At 36.4% G+C, this 23,456-nt stretch overlaps 1 protein-coding gene across 1 annotated transcript in view; it reads right to left on the reverse strand.

The window, feature by feature from the left end:
* Positions 1–1,948: 1,948 nt before the first annotated feature.
* Positions 1,949–23,456, reverse strand: part of SLCO4C1 (solute carrier organic anion transporter family member 4C1) — a 28,570-nt gene continuing 7,062 nt past the window's right edge. The window contains exons 3-13 of the mRNA XM_066338519.1: positions 20,722–20,916; positions 18,020–18,116; positions 17,022–17,143; positions 16,076–16,191; positions 15,647–15,791; positions 13,594–13,789; positions 10,282–10,435; positions 8,576–8,763; positions 6,556–6,620; positions 4,253–4,390; positions 1,949–2,727 (exon numbers count right to left, since the gene is read on the reverse strand). Coding sequence (XP_066194616.1) covers positions 2,603–2,727; positions 4,253–4,390; positions 6,556–6,620; positions 8,576–8,763; positions 10,282–10,435; positions 13,594–13,789; positions 15,647–15,791; positions 16,076–16,191; positions 17,022–17,143; positions 18,020–18,116; positions 20,722–20,916 — 1,541 coding nt within the window. The 3' untranslated portion in view covers positions 1,949–2,602. The remainder of the gene's footprint in view (positions 2,728–4,252; positions 4,391–6,555; positions 6,621–8,575; positions 8,764–10,281; positions 10,436–13,593; positions 13,790–15,646; positions 15,792–16,075; positions 16,192–17,021; positions 17,144–18,019; positions 18,117–20,721; positions 20,917–23,456) is intronic.

The raw sequence follows: 23,456 nt of genomic DNA on the forward strand, positions 1-23,456 counted from the left end.
AATGTTATGAATCAGCTGCCCAGGAAAATGGAAAACTGATGACTGTATGAAGTTCCCCTCAACCTACAGCTTTTCTCACAACTGTTTTCAAGAGCTCAGTCTTTGGCTAATGGGGTGCACTTTTAAGGATGAGCTGTTCAGGAGCAAAGATTCTCTTAATCTATCTCTAAGATCATCTTCATCTCTGGGTACAGAGGTCTTCTTCTTCCTGTCTGGGGACAAAGGGTCTTCTTCACTCTTGTCTTTCTTTGTTCAAATTCATTAGATCACATCTACTTCAGCATCTGCTTGCCTCAGCATGGGTGCCTTTGCTAACGCCACAGTTTGAACATTTTATCCCCCTGTACTTTTTCATTAATTACAGGGATATTCTAATATATCATAGTGCATCACTATGACCTTGCAAAAGAATTAAGGCATCTCTTCATTTTCTTCCCATGGGAGATTTGACTCTTTCACTAACCTTGGTGTCTTCATGTTGTTTCTCTACATGTCTTCACTCTGTCCTTTTCTTGTACTTGAGAAATGATGGATGATTACAAGTTTCATGTGTGCAGTAGAAGAGTTAATCTTGTTGGGGCTTGGAGATGGCCATGTGATCACTGCTGCACAGCAGCCAGAGCTGTCAAAGTGAAGTATTTCAGTCCACACTGGGGGAGGGGCTGTGCCAAAATCTCAAGAGCCCAGGCCAGAACCACAGCTGGAGCTGTTTACAGTAGGAGATTCCTCGGTGACCATGCTGCAGGGAGGGGATAGTCACAATCTCAGCAGCCAGGCTAGGACTCAGCTGCAGCACACAGCAGGCTGATGGCCTCTCCTCCCTCTGCCCAACGGTGGCTGGGGGCTGCAGCAGAGCCCAGCCAGCTCCCTGAAAAGGGGCTTGGCCCCACAGCAGAGTCCATCTGGCCCAGCCCAGCTACATGGAGTGGGGAGGCCAGGCCAGCTAGTTGCCTGGTCTCAGGCCAGGAGAAATTGAGAGATTCCCGAAGTTTGTTTGGTTTAAAATGTGAATCTCACAGAGGCATGTTCAGCTCTTTAAGTGGCTTATCAGCCTGTCTATTCTCAAAGTCAACCAGCAACTGGTATTTCCAGGCACAGGAAAAGCTCTTGGCAGCTTCTCTTAAAAATCACTCCTGTGGCTGGCTCTTTCTCTCCTCACCAAAAATCAGTTAATGCAAAACTAGCACAATCAGTATTCCATTCTTTCAGGAGTAGTTAAGCTTTTGCTATGAGCCCATTCATCAGCAAACAAGCACAAAACTTATCAGGAGACATTTATCTATATGAAGGAAGCAAATCCTGCCCCTTTTCTTCTCCCCCTCAAAGCCATCAAGTCTTGTGTTTTCACAGGATGTAGTCCACTTGGCTTTTTTTCCTGAATAGTTATTTACAAATAGAGGACCTTGAGTTGCATACTTACCCTCTACCAAATTTAACAGCTACATTTAAAGAACTAGATGAAACTTGAGCCATATGTCATAATCCTTTTCTCTAGAACTTTTTTAAAAATCTTGGCATAGTCACTGAGCACAGCTCTTGTAACCCAAGGAAGAGGGCACACAGCTTCCTAAAACATGAACTCTTGAATTTTCTTGAAAGAAAAAAATGCAGCAGAAAAAAATTATTACCAAAGTGTAGAGGGTGCCTTACTCATGAAAATTTTCCTGTCAATATTGAATGGTATTTCAGTAGCAGGCAATATAGTTTAATGTCTGATAACAGTGGCTAACTTGCATTGTACCATACAAATATGGCTTTAATAACATGACTCATAAGTCAAAAGGAAAAAAAAAGCCCTATTTTAGTTTTGATGTTTCCATACACATTCTTCAGCATTGTGTTTCTTAAGAGTCAAGAAAAACTCAGTCACATTTGGAAATAACAAAACATATACAGACGTAGTAAGAAAATAGGTTTTATTTTCAAATATTATAGAAACATAGAATGCTTAAATAAAGCAGCTGGATAGCAAGTTTCTGTATATATTCCAGATAGAAACTCAAGTACTTAGATTAACAAGTATTTTGATTTTGTAACCCAGTTATTCTATCATAGCTATTTACATTTTCCTACAAATACTGAAGTGAACTTATGCCATTAAGATAACATGTAAATACATTTCTAAAACACAGAGGAAATTCACACATTTCCAAGTGTTCCTACAGACAAATCCCCATAGGCACAAGGCCAGATTACGTGCATTAAATCCTTTTTAAACATACACAGTTCCCTTCAATAGACCAAATTACTTATTTTCTCCCACTACAGTAACATTTATGGATAAAGGGGGCTCAGTCAGCTCAGTTCAGTTTATTTTTCCTGTTTTATGATCAGAGTATTCCATCTTGTTCAATTAAGTTGATACTAGACTTTTAAAATTAGACTGCAAGTTTCAGTGTAACTTCTTTGGATAGCCACAATGGAATACTAAACAATGTTTAGGAAATTAGAGAATAGTACAGATTCAAAATATCTCAAGTTGTTCAAATGTTGATAATGATCTTTTATATTTAGGCAACAGTGTACAAGAACTTTGGTACAAGTGTTGTAATAATGTTTATTTTTACAGTTTTCTTTCAAAAATCCCTGATTTGCTAATAATTTATGTGCATATAGCAGATATCTGTTCTGAAGTCTTTCGTGACAGGGCTTTAGTTAACGGTGGAGGTTTGTAGAAATACACTGCCATGACCACAAAGATGATTGTGATGATTTTGCAAGCAGCACCTGAATGAAAAGAACAAGAGAATCTTTATTGCACTCACTTTCAGTATCAGACACAGTGTTTCACTCCTTTATAAAGCCTCATATAATGAGTTACATACACCCTGTAAGACTGAAATTCATAGCCTCCACTTAAATGTACATGAACAGCTGAACTGATGATCCCTTACCTGCCTGCCAATTTTTGCTTGCAGCAGCTATTGTTCCAGTTCTGTATTTTTTCACCCCATTCTAGCCTGAAGGGCAAGTCTGTCTTATTTCTTGTTTCAGTACTGTCATTCATTTTATCAATATTCTCCAGAAACCAAAACTTGCCACCTAGAATGCCTGTTAAGTATTCTCTCATCAGCTGTCTTAAAAGGTTACAGAAAGGTGTTTGTTCAACTTGGAAGGCCAAGGAGAATGGTAAAAATGGAGAGATTTATTTAATCACAAATATGCCATGAGATCCTTAACCTCAACTTGTGACTACTGCGTTTCCAGTTTCGGGAATAGACATCATTACTTCAGTTTACATATTGTAAATATCACAGTTGCTAGAAGACAGGACAACAGCATTTATCTCAGATGCAAGCCTACCCTCTCTCCCATCTGGCATATATACCTCATATTTGAAAGGAATAGATTGTTAAACAAGTCAGGAATTTTTTTGACTAGGATTCAGAGATATTTTCAAGAATTTTGTATAAGTTATGGAAAAGAACTGAAAAACAAAAAGAGGAAGAAAGCTCCCCAGACCTCAGCTGCCAACACACCAACCCAGATAATTACAGAATGGCTTGAGTTGGAAAGTAACCTATAGATTGTCTACTTCCAACTCTCTGCTGGGGGCAGCTACACCTTCCACTAGATCACACTGCACAGGGCCCCATACCTTGAACACTTCCAGGCACGAGGCATCCATAACTTGTCTGTGTAACCTGTTTCAGTGCCTGGCCACCCTCTCAGTAAACAGTTTCTTCCCAATATCTAACCAAAACCTACTCTTTGAGTTTCAATCCATTACCCCTTGATCCATCACTATGCTCTCCTATGGAGTCCTTCTCTATCTTTTTTGTAGGCTCTCCTTCAGATACTGAAAGCCCTCAGTAAAGTCAGCTTAGAGACTTCACTTTCCCAGGCTGAACAAACCAAATTCTCTCAGCCTTTTCTTGATAGGAGAGGTACTCCACCTCTCTAATCATCTTCACTTCCCTAATCATACTCATTGCCCTGAAGACAGACTGAAGGGTGAGCCAGTTCCTTAAAAATCTAGTAAATAAAGTGTGACAATGAAGCAAGATCAAAGACCAAAACTATTCTGTGTTATCATTAAAAGAGTTTTTAAAGTAACCTTTAAGGTTTACTTACTGTGGGGATTCTCTTTCCATAATATTTTGCTGATTATTTATGAAAAAAAGTTAAACACTGCTGCTAAAAATGAGAAATGTAAGGTTTTATTTCAAAAAATTCCCATCTAGTAGTCAGGGTCAGTATATATATATATATATATATTACTTAGTATATGTATTTAATATAAAAGACTTACTTATGCTCATCAGCATAAAAGCCATTCTTTCATTGTCATATACCCAGCAAGCTCCTTTAATTTCACATTCATTAATGTCCCACAGAGTACAACTCTTGTCTATAGCAACACCAAATAAAATTGGTCCAGGAATAGTGCCTAAAAAGCAGATTAACATGTTAGAATGTTTGAGTTACACGGCATACCTAGTTTACATGCATACAGTGAAATGCCAAGCTGGTGGGGCAGATAAAAAGGGAGAACAAAATGCTAAACATTTTAATCACAGCCATAGGCCTCATATTATACAGTAGTCTGCACCTAATATTACTCTCGGTTAATAGGTAGGATGTGTAGAGTTAATTTGTTATACAGCTCTCACTTTGTTAAGCAAGACGTTTATTCAAAGATTTGAGCTTCTTAACTTCCTCAGTCTTCATTGGGAAAAAACCCCTAAAATCAGCAGTGAAAACATCTAATCAAGGAATCAGGAATTTAACTGAAAGGAAAGAAATCCCTTTCTTCTGATCACACACACCAATCTGTTCCAAATTAAGAGAACTAAAATCATTATGTTAAATGTTCAGTTACACATTTCTCCCCCTCCCTCAGACTCCTCAGCAAAGCTTCCAGTAAAAATTTCACCAAAAAAAAAAAAGTGTTTAAAGCTATTCTTGCAAAGATTTTATTGACTCCATGTGATTTTTGTGTGTTATAATGCACAAGTGTCTTGGATCCAGGTACCACCAATTTTAGAATAAACACACCTGGTACATCACTACACGTCTACCCAGCCTACCCAAGCCTAAGCCCTCCCAGAGCTAACCAAGTAGCTATGGCCTCACTAGGTCTTCTGCCTAAAACCCCTGTGTAATTCCTAAAGCCTATAGCAAAAATATGTTGCTGGTAAGTAATTTATTATAATTTAAGCAGTTAATTGCTGCCTTCTTCAGTCATAGTACAGACAGTGCAAAAAGTTTTATCACTCTACAGTGAATTAGAGGACTAGCATAAATATCTGAACTCTGAGTAAAGTGAAACAGAGACTCTCATACAACACTGAGCACAGACTTCCAACTAATTTCTGCCTGTGATGTTTGCTTTTATTACATTTTTTCCGTAGAACGACTTAGATTAATCACAGTTTGAATACAGCAAAGCAGAACTCACACTGTTAGATATGTGATCTCAAAGAAGAGGGAAGGGCTGCAGTACTAAATCTTGGTATAAAAGTCTGATCAGCAACAGTGTCTTGTGCCAGCCTTAAATTAAATAGGCCATTTAAAAACAGTCTACTACTAAAACAAGGGTTTTAATTATGACTGAGGAAATTCAAATGCATGTGCTACACTTAGCTTTGTTTTACTTAAGGAGATACATCTGTCTTACTGAAATGCTGGAGATGCTTAGATTCAGAATTTAAGTATTGTATTTCCCGTATTATACTCAGTAATTATTTATGTGATTTTAAAAGAAGAAAGAAGAGGAAAGGCTCCACATATTAACTTTTCTTTCAACTTCTGGACTTCAGATTCTACATGAAACTGTTTTCTATTGACACCTTAAGTTTTAGCTTTCATGTTTTCCAGATTCTGTGCTGCCTAGGAGTGTAGTTCTGAGCCTCATATTAAGTGCTAGTAATCTCTCTTCACAGAGTAGGTAGACAAAACAAATCCTTTTCCTGCTGAAGACCAAGGACAACGGATACAGCTTTCAGGCCCAAAAGCAAACAGTGGACTGAAGAGAGAAAACAAGGATGTGACCTCACAACCTGAAGCTGCAATTGGACAATTAAACCCCAATATGCAAATGGACCAAAACTTATAAAGATGTAAGACCTTGTGACCAGTCGTCCATTTTGTCACCATTCTAAGTACACTTTGGGTGTAAGCCCTGGTCAGGCTCTTGTCCTGCCCAAGGTGCACCCCTAAAGGCCTTTCAATAAATACCTACTTTACTCTTAAAGCTCTGTCCAGTATGTGTTTCAGGTCAGCCTTCCTAAGGTATCACTATTACATCAGTTTTTTCTCATCTCAGCTTTCAGAACAGGCCTTCTTACGGGGAAAGTACCAGCAGATGGATTTTACTGAAAGAATGACAGTTTACCTGTATTTGGTTTGTGCTCATAAGAATGAGAGGCTACAGAAAGCATGGAATTTTAACAAGGAATTTGAATCCAGATGCTACCTTACAAGTGTATCCTATAAGCCAGTCTGCTTCAAGCTCCTCTGAAAGCTTTTTAATGCATTATTTAAAAGTCTAGAAAAAAAAAAGTCAAATACATAGATTATTCAGAGGCAAATGTTTCAACAAGGAAGTCATACCCAATAGTCGCAGAAACACTAACTGTACTCCAAGAGCAAATGAGCGCTGTTTATCTGGAACACACCTGTAAACAAGATTCACAGTTTAAGAGAGAGTAAGCAAGTCCCACTTCTGTGCTGTGTCCCTCAGTGAATATGCTTTTTTCTCCATAACCTCTTCTAATATACCTGTTAAATTTCAAATGGTGTTTAGATAGAAGATAGAAAAAACACCAGTAGTTAAATCTAAAATTTCTTGATGGACAAGTTTAACAAACTAGTTTAAATAAAAAGGAAGCTTGCTTTCAGCACTCTGATATACTGTTGAACATTTTTTTCCATAGAACAACCAAAGAAATTAAAACAGTACTAGGATGCAATCCTGAGCTACTATACCTACAGAAGCAATACATTAATTGAGACTAGACTACAGCAGAGCACAACATGATGTATTTCCATAAGTTTTGCATATATTCACTTGACCTTATAAATAAACTGTGTTGGCTTATGCTAAACAAATCAATATAATGATTTAACAAGTAGCATAATTTACCTCCTTACCTCTTACCTATGTTTTTAAAGATGTTTTTCCAGGAACAAACATTCTCACGATAGAGTCTTAAAGGTGCTACCATAAAGGTTAAACACAACCTAACTTGCTTAATTTATACAGTTTAGTTTCAGAACTATTTTCTTTAATAAACTGTATCATGCCTTCTAATAAGCTCCTAATGTTGAAAAAAAACATATTTACACATTCAGAAATTATTCCGACATTCTGGAGTATGTGTGAGAATTAGCATCAAGATGATGCTAAAACATCCAAGATGAGCACTTATCAAAAATGACTGTTAGGGTTCTATTATCCATAAAGGCAATTAAGAGAAGGACACTGAGTTTCACATCATGTAGGTGACTTTTTCTAGTACTAGAAGACTGTCATGAGTATATGAGTTTGTTTGAAATTGCACAAAATAGGCTCACTGAAAAGATATCAGAATACACTGAAAAATTTACTGACATTTAGCTATTTTAATTAGTTTTTGAAATATTAAACTATTTACAGTCCTTTTTTCCATAAAAACTGCTCCACTATTTCAGCTGAATTATGTAAGGATTCAAATATCTAAATGCTACTGCTCACAATTATTAAATAAGACTATGTCAGCTCAATTTTAAACATAATGTAGAACTTCATGCTATTCTGCCCCCACACTAGTATCGTAAGCTGTTAATTCCAGATTTACACCAAGCTTGGACAGGAGGCTACCACAAAGCACGGTGGTAGGATGTTACTGATTTCCTCAGTCCCTTGCCAAAGGGCATCGAGCCACATCTTCACAAAGCAATATACTTGTGCATCATGGTTTTCTTTTCACTACAAGTATTAGAAGTACAAGTCAAACTTCAACATAAAGAAAAACAGCTCTAAATTTAGAATGAGAAGCACATTTTTAAAATAAAAACAAAACAATCTAGCTTTCACACGTGTAAGTTTCAGCAATTTGAAAGACAGCAAAACCACTGGTTAATTTGCTATCACAATTTATGTTAATGACCACCATACATACAATATCAACATCATGGGAATTTGTCTACAGTTCTTGACAGATGACAATTTTTCAATCCAGAACTCTCAAATGAGACAGGAATTAAGGTTTAGAATACAAGACTAATTGTTATTTTGTCCTCTTCCTGATACAATTTGAAATGCTAACAGTTACTATCAAGACAGGCTAGCCAAATATTTTCTTCATTAAAGCACACAGCACATTCATTCCTTTTTGCTTTAACTAAAACAGTCAAGTGTTACCATAAAATGGATTTTGCTACACTCTAGAAAGATTTGGTTTTAGTAAAAAACTTACCTACTAACTTACCTACTAACAAGAGTGCACAGTGCATGACTGTGCTTTGCCCAAAGTACTGCTTGCTTACTACACAACCTTGTTTAAGTAGTGCATTGTAAAGCAGAACACATAAAAGTATTTCACTGATACTAGTTTTTAAAAGAACATTACCCTTCTTTCAACAAACATACCTGAGAATGGCCACAGTTGTTGGAGTAGTAGCCATAAATGTAAAAACAACAGCAAAAAAGAAAAAGGTCAGGAATAAAGGTAAAAAGTTGCACTGTGTTGGACATTTCCCAGGGACAGCTTCAGAGAGAAAGTCTTCTGAACCTCTTCCTCTTTTTGCTTTCCCAATACAGGAACAGTTGTGGTATGTCTACAAATCATTTATAAAACAAAATTTTAACTCCATGAATGACACAAAATGACATAATTCTGATAAATTTTCATTGCATTTGCATCTCACAAGACAAGAATAAACATTGACTGTACCATATGGGAAACAGTCAAGTTCCTGATGAGCATATCACACTAACGCTAATTTTTAAAACTGGTTCATCAGAACTTGACACATCCACCTCACCTGAGCCATAGGTACTTCTGGCTTTTAACCTATAAAGACAGCAATAGTCTCCTTTTTGTTTGGAGCAAACTTTTAGCTACAAGCATAAAAAACTTGCAGAAGTTAGATGCAAACCATACACAGAGAGGCAAGCTCTACTCATAAGACCTAAGCAGGAAAGAACAGAACATAGGATCACTTCTATAAGCAAGTGAACAAATGGAATATGCTTTTCATCTAAATACACAGAGTTTGTTTTCAAAGAAAAATATAATGTGTCAGTGAAGTTTCAACAGCAAGAAGTAGTTAGTCTCCTACATTTTCTTATGGATATCTCCATTCATTTTCCAGTATAAAAAGTATGAAGGCCTTTCCAGGGTCAGCCTGCTTTTTGGATATCTCTATTCTGCTCCCATATCCCTGCTTTATTGAGTATACTGTATTAGAAGAGACAAGCACAGAAGGCCCCTCAGTTCCCAGAAGGCTTGATAACCCAGGCACTTTCATAGCTTACCATTCCTGCATCAGGGGCTACTGACATTCAAGTTTTCAAAGTTATGGAAGCAGGCTGTCATGTAAAAATAAACACTGCATTTTGCTTGAGGATCTAGATAACAACTTCAGGTAATGTCAAGCAATACCCAATTGCTGACTTTTCTGATTGTCAATTCTACTTAAAGTACAGTTAGATTTAACTTATTTTCACCATTAAAAAGCCTTGTAGAAGTACATTGGCAGAATGGCATCCCACAAGTGAGAAACATTGTAGCTAACCAGTAAACCCTTACAAGGAAACAAGACCCAGAGATGGGAAAGGGCGATGTGCTCAGAAAGCTCACAGAACAATGCAGGCCGTGAATGACCAGAACTGTTGCACAGAAAGCTATACAGGAAAGAAACAGCTATACCACTTCTGTGAATCAGCAGTGGTGTAAATGCATCTCTCTAAGTTCACTAAGAGAGTGAAACATTTTCCTAAGTTAGCCACACCAGCATGAACAAGGGAGTGAGAGGCAGGAAGTCTTGCTCCACACCAACACAGAGTATAAAAAGCCAGACAACTACCAAAGACATTTCAGAGCAATGGGCTTGACCTGACTTCAACCCACATGTGTCTTCTGAACTACTGGGGAGGCCCAGCAGTCAGAGCGGACATGTTGAGAGACCAGCAATAGGAATCACACTGTGACATAAATGAACTTTGCAGTGCAATTGCTGGATTTTGCTAAATACAACCTACATTTGTATTGTAGGGAAGGACATTCTGAAAAACAGTGCATTTTACAGGAAACCAGAACAAACCACGTCAGCTATCTTCATTGCATAACGTACCTTTTTCATGTTGTTAACACTATATGAGGCACATCCTGCAAAACAGGGAGAAAAGTACTGAACTTCATCACTGCCACAAACTGGGTAGTACATGGAGCGCAAACACTTGCAGTTAGCATTACACGGTGCTGTTAGGTTGTATAGAGTGCCTGTTCTGAAAAGCAAAAGTTAATAGGCTTTATTAAAGCAATTGAAAAACAGAACATATGTAAGCATAATAATTTTTAAAATACTCTACTCATGTCATTTATGCACTTAGTTGTTTAAAAATAAGCATAGTAGTTAGAGCTCCAGATTTTCCTTTTTTTTATACACCTAGTTATTTTTATGCTATTATCCCTTCCAGAGATTATACCTCAAATTTCCACTCCTCCAAAAGAGATGACAAAATTCTGCATCTCAGCCAAACTCTTATGTTAGGATCTCCCTCCCACTTAGGTATTTGAATTTTTTCAATTTATAATTTCAAGAAAAAAAACCAAGATTAAAAACAGTATTTGGAGGTGTTTATTCTACTGATCATACTCCAAGATTTTCCCCTTTTTTGATTTGAGTCCAGTTGCAAAGCCATCTGATTTTTACTATTTCTAGTAAAGATGCAGGCATCTAAATTGTATGTCCACTAAGACGACTGCACATGTCTGTGCATGTCTTTTCTGTCTGTTGAAGGAATAGCTAATAATTAATAGAGTTTACTTTAACTCTTGCATACTACATTTACTTTCAATTCAGGTGTTTACATTTACTTCCAATGCAGGTCATCATATGGTTTTATTTGAAGCAGTACCACTGTATTATTAGCATGAAAAATCACTTCGGCATGTGTGAGGACTGTCCTAAGGCATAACTGGAGAGAATAAAAACATCCTTTGATTTTTCTAACAGTACTTCATTAATAAGTAAAGAACATTCACAGGTTAAAAGTTCAGTCAGCTAAAACCAGGTTAGTGACACTGCCAGTAGAGTTTAAATACTGTACTGTAAAATGAATGTTCCACATTAATTATCTAAAAGGCACGTTTCTTCATGAGAATTTGAGATGGCAAAAAATACTAATGAGAAAAATTGTTTATCGAGGAATTAACTTACATTCAAACTTTGAATGGAATATTAGGGACATCATAATTACATATAAAATCTACTTTGTTGTAGTACAGCAGAATCCCCCCAAAATTAATTTTTGCTATAAGCCTAAGCAAACTAACTTCAATTCTTTTATGTATGAAGAATGAGCTACAGTGCACCCTAGCAAATCCACTAATTACAGATCTGTACACTAAGTGCCTTGCTAGCCTGTGAGGCATGCAAAGTCTAGAAATATTTAATCAATTTGGTGGCATTTGTCCTGTTTACATGAGCAGTGTCTCTCTCCCCTGACCTCCAAAGAGAGACTGAACATTTAGTTATGCACAGTCAGAGAAAAATAATAAAACAAAAGATACCCCTGGCTTTTCTAAAAAATCTAGCAGAGAAGGCCATCAATTGCTTCTTAAAAAACCTCTACAGGAGTTTTTAAACAAGAGTCCCAGAGACATGCAGAAATGAGCGAAGTACAGAAATAGTCACTGCATTTCTATTCCTTCACGTTTTCAAGGAAGCACTGGGCAATAGAATTTGACAAAACCCGTTATTTGAACCCATTATTTGTCTATTAGACAAAATAAACCATGTTAGTTCTGCTGATAGCCTAATTTAGTATTTAATAGCGTTACTAAAAGTAAGATGCTTTTTTCATTAGCACAAGCAATCCCGTACTCATATAATTCTGAGACTAAACCTACAAAAGCTTCCCTCACCTTTCCAGGCTATTTTTCAATAGGAAGATAATGTTTGCCATGAAGGACTTCTTGAAATTCTCCACAAGAATCTACATCAAATTCCAAATCACCTCTCAGAGCAGACCCACAATTTACTCCTTCAGAAGCAGAATAAGCAGGAGGCAAATACTTGGCTGTTCTTCCACAAGTTTATAAATTTATTATTTTTTTTTAAAGCTACTGCTACATATTTTATTTCTTCATGGAAGACAAGTTTAAGAACTGGCACTGTATTAGTGCCAGTAAGTATTCTGATGCACACATCCAGTAAAGTATAATTTAACATGTAACACTGGATAAAGTAGAACTGAGCCATTTTTTATAATAGAAGAGATATCTATACAAAGGAAGAGATATACTTCAGGACTGGTTAACTTCAATTGCTGTAGATAAGTAATCTTCCACTACTGTTAAGCTACACAACTGATAAAGTTACACAAAACTATAAAATACAAGTTAGATGTATTTAACTTAGGATGAAAATCAGTTAAGCTGTAACTTTTGTCAGCTGCTTGTTATCATAGGACCTGATATAAAAATACAGGTAATTTCATATACCACTTCCTATACTGTATCTTCAGCATTTTATTTATGAATACAGATTCTTTTGCTCAATATAATCTTTCTACAACCCAAATCTGAATTCTGATCCACAGTTCTGAGTTGTCCAAGTCATCTGCTAGAATCTTTTCAGACACTGAAGCAAAGCCATATTTCAGTCATTGAATTTCAACACTGGCCTTTAAATATACTGTCAATTTATACAGCAAGTTGTAAAGATAAAATCAGAATGAGTGGTAATGTGGGCTTTAAGATCTTTTATTTTCTTTTAGTCACCAGTGTATGGAACTTTGTTGATTCATTTTGCATACCTTCTGGAAAAGGAAATACAAATGAATATTAGAGTATCATAGCAGTAAATTTCTACTTTCTGCCAAATTTCATGGGCATTAGAGGCTACAAAACCAATTCTCTTCCTCAACCCATCTTCCGCGTTTTCATGGTCCATATCATGTGTCAGTAACTGTCATATCACTGTGTCAGTAAACCGCACCACTATACCTTCTTATTTAGCTTCAAGTGCTTTTTATCCAAAGAAATACTATCCTATTATGCTTTTATGAAAGATAGTGGTACCCAGCCTTTGTATAAAATGGAGGATTTGGGAAAACAATAAAAAAGCTATTGGTAAGTTATTTTCCAACTTACACAACACACAATTCATGCCTATCATTTTTTTCAGATGGCACCTAGCAGTCCTTAGGTACCAGTCTACTAGACTTATTTTGCACAGCACCATCTGGCTCTTTGGCAGACTTTCAAACAGCTGGTGGTGCCTGTGGCTCTGTTAATTCATGAAAGAGTAACTGACCACTTGACAGCAGACTTCTGTAGTAGCTAGTTGCCTTCCTTCTGCTTCTAAACACTGCTGTTGTATACTATCTTAAACTATGGGAATCTAATAAATATTAAAATTGCATTAAAATATATTTACCCATTATATGTTTCAGAGACACCTGCAAAAGGTTCATTCCCGCATTTAGCAAATAAAAACACAGTGTTTAGTATTAGGGCCACTGAACAGGTACATATCATGAACTTGATTATGCCTTTGCAACTCATTTTGCACTTGGAAACCAAGACACCACTTATGATTTGGCCTAGTGCTGCTCCTGGAATTAGTACAAGTCCTAGAGGAAAACAAGACAAGCAGCAGTTACATAAAAATGAAAGACAATTGTGAAACAATTAAGAGTGCAGTTTTATACTAAGAAAAACATCAAAACAGTTACCTGCAAAATGCAGTCCGCATAATACTGTTTTCAAACCATTCTACTCATTACTGCATGAGTAATTTAGTCTACTGTTACATCACCTTTAGCCTTTCCAGAGTTTTAACTGGACAGTGAAATCCATAGTTGTCCAAAACCCAACTTCAACACAGCCAAACTAGATGACTTAGGAGCACTATGGGGCATGAATGTCTGAACACCATTAGGCGTCTCCATGAAAACAGAAAATTCTCTTTCATTCTTTCAGGTTTTTTGATATGTCCATGTTCTTTCTTATACATCTGTTATGAACTTTTTAATAACAGAAAATTACTATTACACAAGAGACAGCACAAGATGCAAGAAGACATCTATTGAAAGATTTAAAGAAGTCTAGATCAGTGGGTCAGGTTTGCTGTCATAGTACATATATGATACATACACAATGATTTATCTTCTTTCACTCTAGATAAGTAACTGAGCATTTTTATATGGATAATATATAATACAATACAGAAGTCAGTATAACTTAAACAAACCTGAGAAAACTAACTTTAAAGACAGTTTAGGTACAGTGACAAAATTGCCCAGGCCACAGACCTGAACATTCAACAAACCACAGTCAATTATAGTTTAAATAGTTTCCATGGTCATTGGTAATGCTTAGACTAATTAGCTCAGTTTGGGTACAGCCAGCTTCCAACATTACTGTAGTCATTTCTTTAAAGCTGTACATTTAACACGCACTGTAAATATTTTCAACTCAAAGACATTCAGACAAGGTCTTGGGACAACACTCAGTTTTCCACTTCACTCCTAGTTTTCGGTTAACAACTGAGCATGTATTCCAATGTGTTTTTATGTAGAATTTGCAGATGCTTTGTTTTGATGCAACAATACTATCTAGTACTGCCCCAAGAGGTAATTCAGAAAGTCTTTCCCAAACACATTTCTGTTGCAGAAATAGCAGCTTAACTACCATAGTTATATTGCAGCATTCTTCAGCTTAGCAAGACACTTTCTAGAAATATTAAATCTGCATATTGCAAGCATCTGTTGGCATTATGGACATTTCTGCCTTGATCTGGCTGCTATTCTTCAAGATTAATTGTGTCAAAGTTAATCATGTGAGCTTACTGAGAGCAGCTCTTACATCAGATGTTGTCTGTTTCTCCAATATTCAGTTTTTCACAGCTCTCTCCGGTTCTACCTATTACTTCCGCATATTAGATAATAAATGGGTGACAATAAGCCAGCTATAGAACCCGTTATATAATGGACTTATTACATATTCTGAATAATTGTTTTATTGCAATGTCAGTGTAGAATTAAAGAACAGAAAGGCAAAGTCAACTTCTTATTTGTGATAAGTACTGCTTTTTTCTAGCTGCCCTTCATCTTGATTGTTTTAGTAGGGACTAAGATACTAATGTTTCTTTAGCCAATTTAAAATAGGGAAAGTTAAACATTTTTCACCAAGAATAAGAAAGGATGCAGTTTCATCAGCACACAAAATCCTCAGTCTACTCTGACTATGAGAATCAAGCCTTCAGAATCTACAACCAGCAAGTAGAGCTATTCTGTCGATGAATTAAGTACTAAAGCACTTATGGGCAGGCAAGGATAACAAAAACATAGTTCTGATTACTGCATTCCATCTAAGTACATTCACAAATATCTCATATAAAAAAGATACCTACATAATCTCCCACCTGCAACATTAATGAAGTGTTCAACACAGTATATTTAGGATTTAAAAATAAAAAGTCATATTACCTCCAAGAGTTGCTGAAAAACTTGACGTCTTTCCAAACTGATTTTCTATGAACTTTGGTAGAAATGTGGCAAATCCAGTGGCAACTAAAGCTTCTGAGGAACTGGCTATTATTAGACTCATAAGCACTGGATTCCTCAGCAATATCTATGGGGAGAAATCATCATAACACTCTGAAAATTATTTGATTTTGGTACCAACTAAAGTAGAAGTCATTGTATTTTAAAAGTAGATACTCTGAAATGGCACTTCAGTAATACACTTTTCCAACAATCTCAAGCATCAACAAAATGAATGTGCATTAAATTATCAGTAACACTGCAGTCTTTCCTACCACAACACAGTAAGCCATTTCTAAAGACCTCTACCAAGTAAAACAATTTCATTTTTCAGAATACATTCAGTTTCCACAAATTGTAGATTTTTCTTACCATAAGAGCCATAGGAAAGTCTTTAAAACTTTGTCCAATATTGTTGGCCTGAACCAGTACCTGGCTTCCATCATCATGAGTTTCAGAGACTTTTTCAGCCTGAATTTTTGCAGTTCCTACAAATGGTCATATTTATTGACAGTGAAAACATTGAACACCTGCCCTCTCAGAAAATGACAAAAAACTACCACAATTTGTGTTTCCTTTAGTTGGGAAAGCTATGTCAGATATTATAGGTGTTCTTCCCTGTTTTATTGGTACATATTTCTAAAGAGATCAATAATATATTGTTGAAAGAAGATTTTTGGTGAAAGCATTATGCTTCTGTTGAAAAGTTTTGGCCACAATAAGATATTATAGGGGACATCCTAAAAACTTCAGAGTATGCTGAAGACTTTTTTTTTTTTTAAATCATCCTCACATTCTCCTGGTTCCTACTTTATTTTTTCTTTTCCTCCATTTTTTCCTCAATATTAGTATAGTATGCCCCTTTGGATGGTCAAGGAATTTCTACATTACCCTTGGTGGGTAACACAGAAGCTTTAAATATAGTCCTGGGTGCTTAGCTACAAGCATCTTTCAAACTCTGACCACCAGTCTCCACACTTAGGTGTAAGTTTCCAGTCATACTGTACATTATTACAGAGAATCATAGAATGGTTTGAGTTGATCTTCAGGGTCCTCTTTCAACTCGAACCCCCTGGCCATGGACAAGACTACTATACACAGGATTCTCCCTCCAGCTGATTCACCTTGTTTTAAAGGCTGCATATTCGAGGGGGAAACAAACAAACAAACCAAACCCCAAAACTTGTCCTCAGATTTTAGTCAAAGACAGTTAACTGAGAAACAAAATCAAAGGGGAAACATTCAGTCCAGTAGTCTATAACCTGCAAATATGAACAAAATTTTCTTCCAAAGTAGCCAAGTATTGCTAAACCTTTACCTGGTAGGTGCTTTGGAAAGCATGAAAAAGGTATTATAAGAAGCCAAATTGCAAAGAAGCATGCAAGAAATCCTATCCACCATGCTCCAAGCCAACGTGGGTCATCTTGATCGACCTTTGTACTGGAAAAGTAATTCAGAAAAAGCAGGTTTACCTTTCTGAGTTTCAGATTTCAGTGAGCTAGAATATTTCCTTTTAACACCCATTTAACAGAGAGCCTTGTAATATTGCTATTTTCTTAGTTTTACATGTATTAAGTTTATTTTTTGCTTGTTTAAACCAACTTCACTGGGCAATTATAAAAATACTGAATTCTACCAAATGGATTCTTCAACTGATTAGTTAATGTCATTCCAATTTAAAAACTATTCTATGGCCCTGATTTCAAGATTCTGAGGCATTATGAAGATACTGAAAATACAGGATTTAGAAAGATTCCTCATAATCAAGGAGTTATATCAAAATCAATTCAGAAGTTAGGAATGCCATTGCATGGATCTGAAGCCTCTAAAACAAAGGAAATAAAAGGGTAAATGAAGTTGCTGGTTTAGACATTAGTACAATTTACAACACTTCTTTTAAAAATGAACTATTACTCAACTCATAGATTTTCTAGCAAGCTCTTCCCTAGCAGTTAAGGAGCAATATCCTAACCCTCATACTCCAACTCAAAGAAATAGTTCCACAAGAAATCAGGAGGTGCACCTTAACCCCAAATAAACAACTAAAGAAAATGCATTTTTTGCTACTCAGGTTTAAAATATCTACTATTTAAATGTTACAAGTAACAATTTGCACTACAGAGAGACTTGCACGCACAGTGGAGTCACTCTAGGAAATAACTCGTTTGAAGCCTTTTTACGTGCAACTTTGAAATAAATTAATGAAGCTCTTGAAAATACAGTTGGGAGATTTTCTCACAGGGAGAAAAGCTTAATATTTTAATAGAAATTATTAGGGAAAGAAAATAGAAAGCAATAAACTAAGTTGTATCTTGCCTTTTTGGCATCTGGATATCAATATAAATGTTAAGCAGCTGCCCTCCTAAGACATAGCCAATAGCAGGACCCAGTAGAGACATGGCATAGCCAATTCCTAGAAGAGAAAATATATCAAGTTCAACATAACTTCTTTAATTTTTTTAAGCTTTCTTGTAATAGAATTCTTAAATCAACTTCAGACCAACAGGTTTCTGTAAGTCAGTCTGTTCTCTCACTGTCACAAAATCTGTAATTTTGTCTCAACAAGAAAATCTGCAGCCATCAAAAGCTTCAAAACAGAGGTTCAGCAAAAGGCATTTCACTGACTGCACCTTTAAGCATTATTAGACTGCTTGTTTGCCCATTTTGTGCCTACATTTAAAAGATAACATGAAAAAATAATCAAATTATGAACATTGGTTATTAACTGTAACAACCACAATCTTTAACAACTTGTTTTACTTGAATCTTAAGATTAATTATTATTAATTATTATTAAGCTGCTTTCTAGATCTTCTAAAACCAGAAGACAGAGTTACATTAAAGAATCTCACTAGAGTAACATCTGCCGTAAAACCCAAAGCCATGGCTCTTAACAGCTCCTGAGAATTTTAACCAAAAAAAACCCCCAAACAAACCAACCTCCTTGCTCTCTCCCCCTAAAAAAGAAAAAACATCAACCTGCGAAGTTGCTAGTGTAACCATACCCTGCAAAAGAGTACAAGACTTTTTTGATGTCACAGTAGCATTCCTGGCCTACCAGACAGATTTCTGTTGCAGTTAAGCACTCACTGATAGCAGGAACACTGTGTCTGCAATTAAGGCTTGCAATTGATAGCAAGTAGATCCAAGTTTAAATAGTAAACGTGCATTCCTACTGTTTCCCCAGGTGGAATAATCTGGATTTCTCATTTGTTTCTGAAGTGCATGGATCACAAGCACTTGATTTCCCTCTAGTAAGAGAAAATCATGAAGGAGTCAGGAGGGTGGGAGGGGTGCAAGAGGGTAAAGCAATGCAAAATGTGACAGTCAAGTAAAAATATTTAGTAGATATATCCCAGGTTTTCCCATATTTCAGAAATAGTGACATTGTCACAGGAACTTTCTGAATTAAGTTCATATTCATCCTACAGAACTTCAAACTGAGCTTACAAAGTGCCTATTTTCTTCCAAATCCTAAATTTAAGTATCATTTGGAATTGTTTAACTTCAGTGGCTTCAATTGTAGATGTCCCAGTCCTCATGAAAATGCACCCAAGTGTAGAAGAGAAATACCAACTTATACATTGCAGGCTTACAGTAAAAGCTGCTAGCAGCTATTTATGGACAATTTTAGGGGTGGGTTCTGGGTTTATTTTGGTTTTGTTTTGTGGGTTGTTTTTTTGGGTTTTGGTTTTTTTTCCTGCATTGTGTAAGGCTTCTTATATAAGATAAAGCAACACAACATACTTTATACTTAATACATGGCATGATGCAAGAATCAAGGCTTAGTCACCCACCCACTTGCATTGCAGTGCAAATGGAATATATTTGTTATATTAGGCAGAATACACTGCTTTTCTGAACTCAACTCAGTTGCCTGAAGACTGTGAATGCATAAGTTTATTGTAATCGGTTTTTTTTTTTTAAAAAGTATTAACACTAACAGCATTCTCCTGAGTTTTCAGGTCACTTCTTGTTCCCCCAGTCATACAGACAACCCTAACTCTGCTCTATTTATTTCAATGGTTTCAGGGGAAGAGGCAGGAGAGAAAGAAAAAATGTAGTATTATCTCTCTCAAAATAAAGAAACAGCAAAACCAAAATTTGTCTTTGTCATCTAAGATTTATCATATGCACCTATCTTATTTGTTGGAATCAAATGGAGTAGCTTGCCTGGAAAAACTGCAAAAATTGCATGCAAACAGATAATGATTTCAAATTTGTCTCTTAAAATATCAATTTAGTCTGAAAATAGTCCTGGAATCTGAGATGCTTTGAATTCCTCCTGCAAGTTACAAGTATAGGTAATATGTTTCTACTCAGCTTACATATGAAAAGGAGGAAATAAATATAGTCATACCCACAGAAAACACACTTAGACTGCAATGAACTTGGCAATAAAATGGCACATAACCTGGAGGATGGTGACTGAAAAAGATTAAAAATCATTGCTAAATATTAGTACTCCTCAGCTTTCAAACAGACCCAGTGAAGAGATCTCTGTACATCCAGTAGAGCCAACCTGTGTATAGCCAAGTGTCAAATTTGTATGTGGCTAGAGAACTGATCACATGAGGCCCACAAGTGCTTATCCACTGAGTGGACAGCCTACTACTAAAAGATAAGTAAATAAAATTATTAAAGGATACAACATGATCTAGCTACTGACCTGACTGATACACAGTATTTTTCAAAATCTATGACTAAAAAGCTAAGTTTTTTGCTGCAACTTATTCAGTTGCAGACTGATACATTAACCATTTAACAGTTTTCAGTTACTGACGTGAAAAGGTGACAGGAGGGGTACTCAAAATAGCTTTACTGTGCTCTACAAAATAAAAAATTGAAAAGACTTGGTAATTAGAGCACACTAATATCTAAATTGCACAGTAACTGATGTAGAAATACTTTATGCCCATAAGTAATAATTACAAGATTGTTTAATTCAAGGAATTCATTAAAACATTTGGAATGCATTGCAGTCTATGATCTATCCAGACAATGTGTTATAAAGTTACCTATATAAAGAGAAGACATGTGTTTTGGGACACTATCATCAATAAAAGCTGTCCCCAAAGTATAGAGAGGAGTTCCTCCAACTCCCAGCAGCAGCTGTCCAAGGATGAAGACATATAGATACTTGTGAAGTGAAGAGTTTGTGCTGGCACTGCAAGTGGCATTAGCAAAGGTGGTTTCTGCAGCTTGACACGTGTCTGAAAAACAGAGACAGCACACCTTTACGTTTCTGTTACACAACTCATCACATTCCAATTTGAAGAACGATTTGTACTGAAAGCTAAACTACAAAAGAATGCTTCTGTGTCACATTCCCATTTTAATTTTCACACTTATTAATAGATCCAATATGGCACTGCCAAGCTGTCTGTGATATCATATTCCCCAAAAGAAATAGTAGCAGGGTTTTGTTTTTGTTTCCACTCCAGAAAGGCAACAGGAATGAAATAGCCTTATAAATATGCATTGGCTTGTTGAAAGTATTATTGACCAGATCTGTGAAAAAACCAACCAACCACCTGTCACATGGTCATTCCACAGGTTATGAATACTCCTATGTAACAGACACTTAGTTGTATTCTTGTACCTTGTAACAATTCTGACCAGTACTAACTCCTACTCTTAAGTTGACAGAGCAGTCTGAACAACCTGAGGGAATCTGGGCCTGATAGGAAGTGCACTCTGTCATGAGCAAAGATAATGCTCCCTTCACAATCACTCTTTTGAGAAGGGTTTGCCTATGAAAAGGGAAAACCTTAATAACATACGTTACTATCTCTCCTAGAACACACACTGCCGTGTCTCTAGAAAGAGAAGTTAATGTAAAGCCTCTGTACTTGTGCACACACAGAAAGAGGAAAATAGTGATACAGCAGTGTAAGGTTTAGTCAGCTGCTGTAGTATTTGGCACTACAAGGAGGGAAGAGAAAAGAGGAACTGAAAACAGGGAGTATTGTGTTGTCTTCTCCTTCCTCTTGCTATCACGGCACTTTTGGTAGCAGAATACCAAGAGAAAAGATGTATGTGTAGAAACATTTCTATGTGTTTCCACATAAGAGCGTAAAACCCGAAGAAAGAGGATAAACCCATCAGTTTGGTAGCAATGAGGCCCACTGAATAAATATATGAAAATGCCCTTCAGATCAGATAAGTGGGCTGATTAATTCACATTATTCAACTAAAAAATTATTACAGCCTTTATTTTCCTTAGTCCCTTTTACATCTGTGAACACTTTTTACATAAGCAAAGAAGGGACAAGATTAATCCACACTACGGGCTCACAAAACAAAATGAAAGGAAGTGCTGTCCACACACCAGGTATTTAAAGAAAACTTATCTTAATCATTACTTCCTGTAGCACACAATAGGTGTTACAGTGCCATTGCACAGAAACAGGCCAACAGGTGGGATAAGAAAACCTCACTTCAAAAGGAACTGTCTGTAAAGTTTTTTCCTTTCAACATAGGAACTATCCTGGGTAATCTGTCCCAATGTTTGACTGTCTTCACAATTAAGTTATTTTCCTTGTGTCAAGTGAGAAACTACGATTCACATTTGCTGCCACAGACATACTGAAACATGTTTAATTTTTAAAATAAAATCCAAAACTGAAGTTTAAAGGTACACTGCTTATAATATTTGCAGTTTTCACAGATCTCTGTGCCATCCGATTAACCAAATTAAGTTGATTCTGTTCGGGAGGCACCAGAAGGGGGAGCCCCTGACTGCACATTCCGAAGCTAGCTGAGGCACCTGCGGCCCATGTAGCCTAGGCAAGTTACCAGAACAGCTGGTCACACCCGGGTTACAAATTTGGGTCTAAAGCCGTTCTGGAGAACAGAAAATACATTTTACAGTGGCTTAAATACAAACAAACTAACAAACAAAAATCACTAATAGGCAGACCACTGATTGGCAATTTTTTCAATATGAAATGGATTAAACTATTTCTAGGAAGTGGTATTATGATAAATAAATGATCAAATACATTTGTAGAGTAGGATATGTGTATACTCAGAATAAAAGTAAATTATTACCTCAAGATAAAGCAGTAAGTTCCAGGAAGTCTGTAAGGTTTATGATGGAGGCTAGATGTATTTTGTATTTCAGACTAGAGTTATTAATTATTATGGCAGCCACATTAAACATTGCATTGAACTGTACTTCTAAGGTATCCTGCATGTAAAAGTCACTGTACTGACATATAACTGACAAACATTAATAATTAGTAAATAACTAGTAACAAGACCTGTTCAGAAATAAAATAAGTGGTAGATTATAATACTAAGCATCAAATACAAACTTAATCAAAAAATTCAAGATCTCTACAAGCAACTCACTCAAATAATTCAAAAGGAAGGCTTCTGGGCTGTGGTGCTATTAAACTGTGCAACTAACTATATAGTTAAAATGTTTCATCAACCTCAGAACTAGCTAAACCATAATCCCGTGCTGTGGGTTTACTTGACAGTTAAGAGATGCTGTTGCACTGCACCCGAAGATTTATGTTGACTGCCACTGTGTAGACATTTTCTGCACTCTTAGCCATTTATCTTTTGATAGTGTTTTGTTTAAGTCAGCTTAAGATCTTAAATGTGCTCACCACAGGCACAGCATAGGCTCCTACATTACGACAGTCAAAGCAGCAGGCAAGCTGTCAGCTGACAGTGCTATGGTGAAGAAAACACATTCCAATTCAAAAATTCCCCACTGCTTTTTGACTTCAAAAGTCCATGT

The sequence above is a fragment of the Sylvia atricapilla genome, chromosome Z, assembly GCF_009819655.1.
Source record: "Sylvia atricapilla isolate bSylAtr1 chromosome Z, bSylAtr1.pri, whole genome shotgun sequence".
Classification (NCBI taxonomy): Eukaryota; Metazoa; Chordata; class Aves; order Passeriformes; family Sylviidae; genus Sylvia; species Sylvia atricapilla.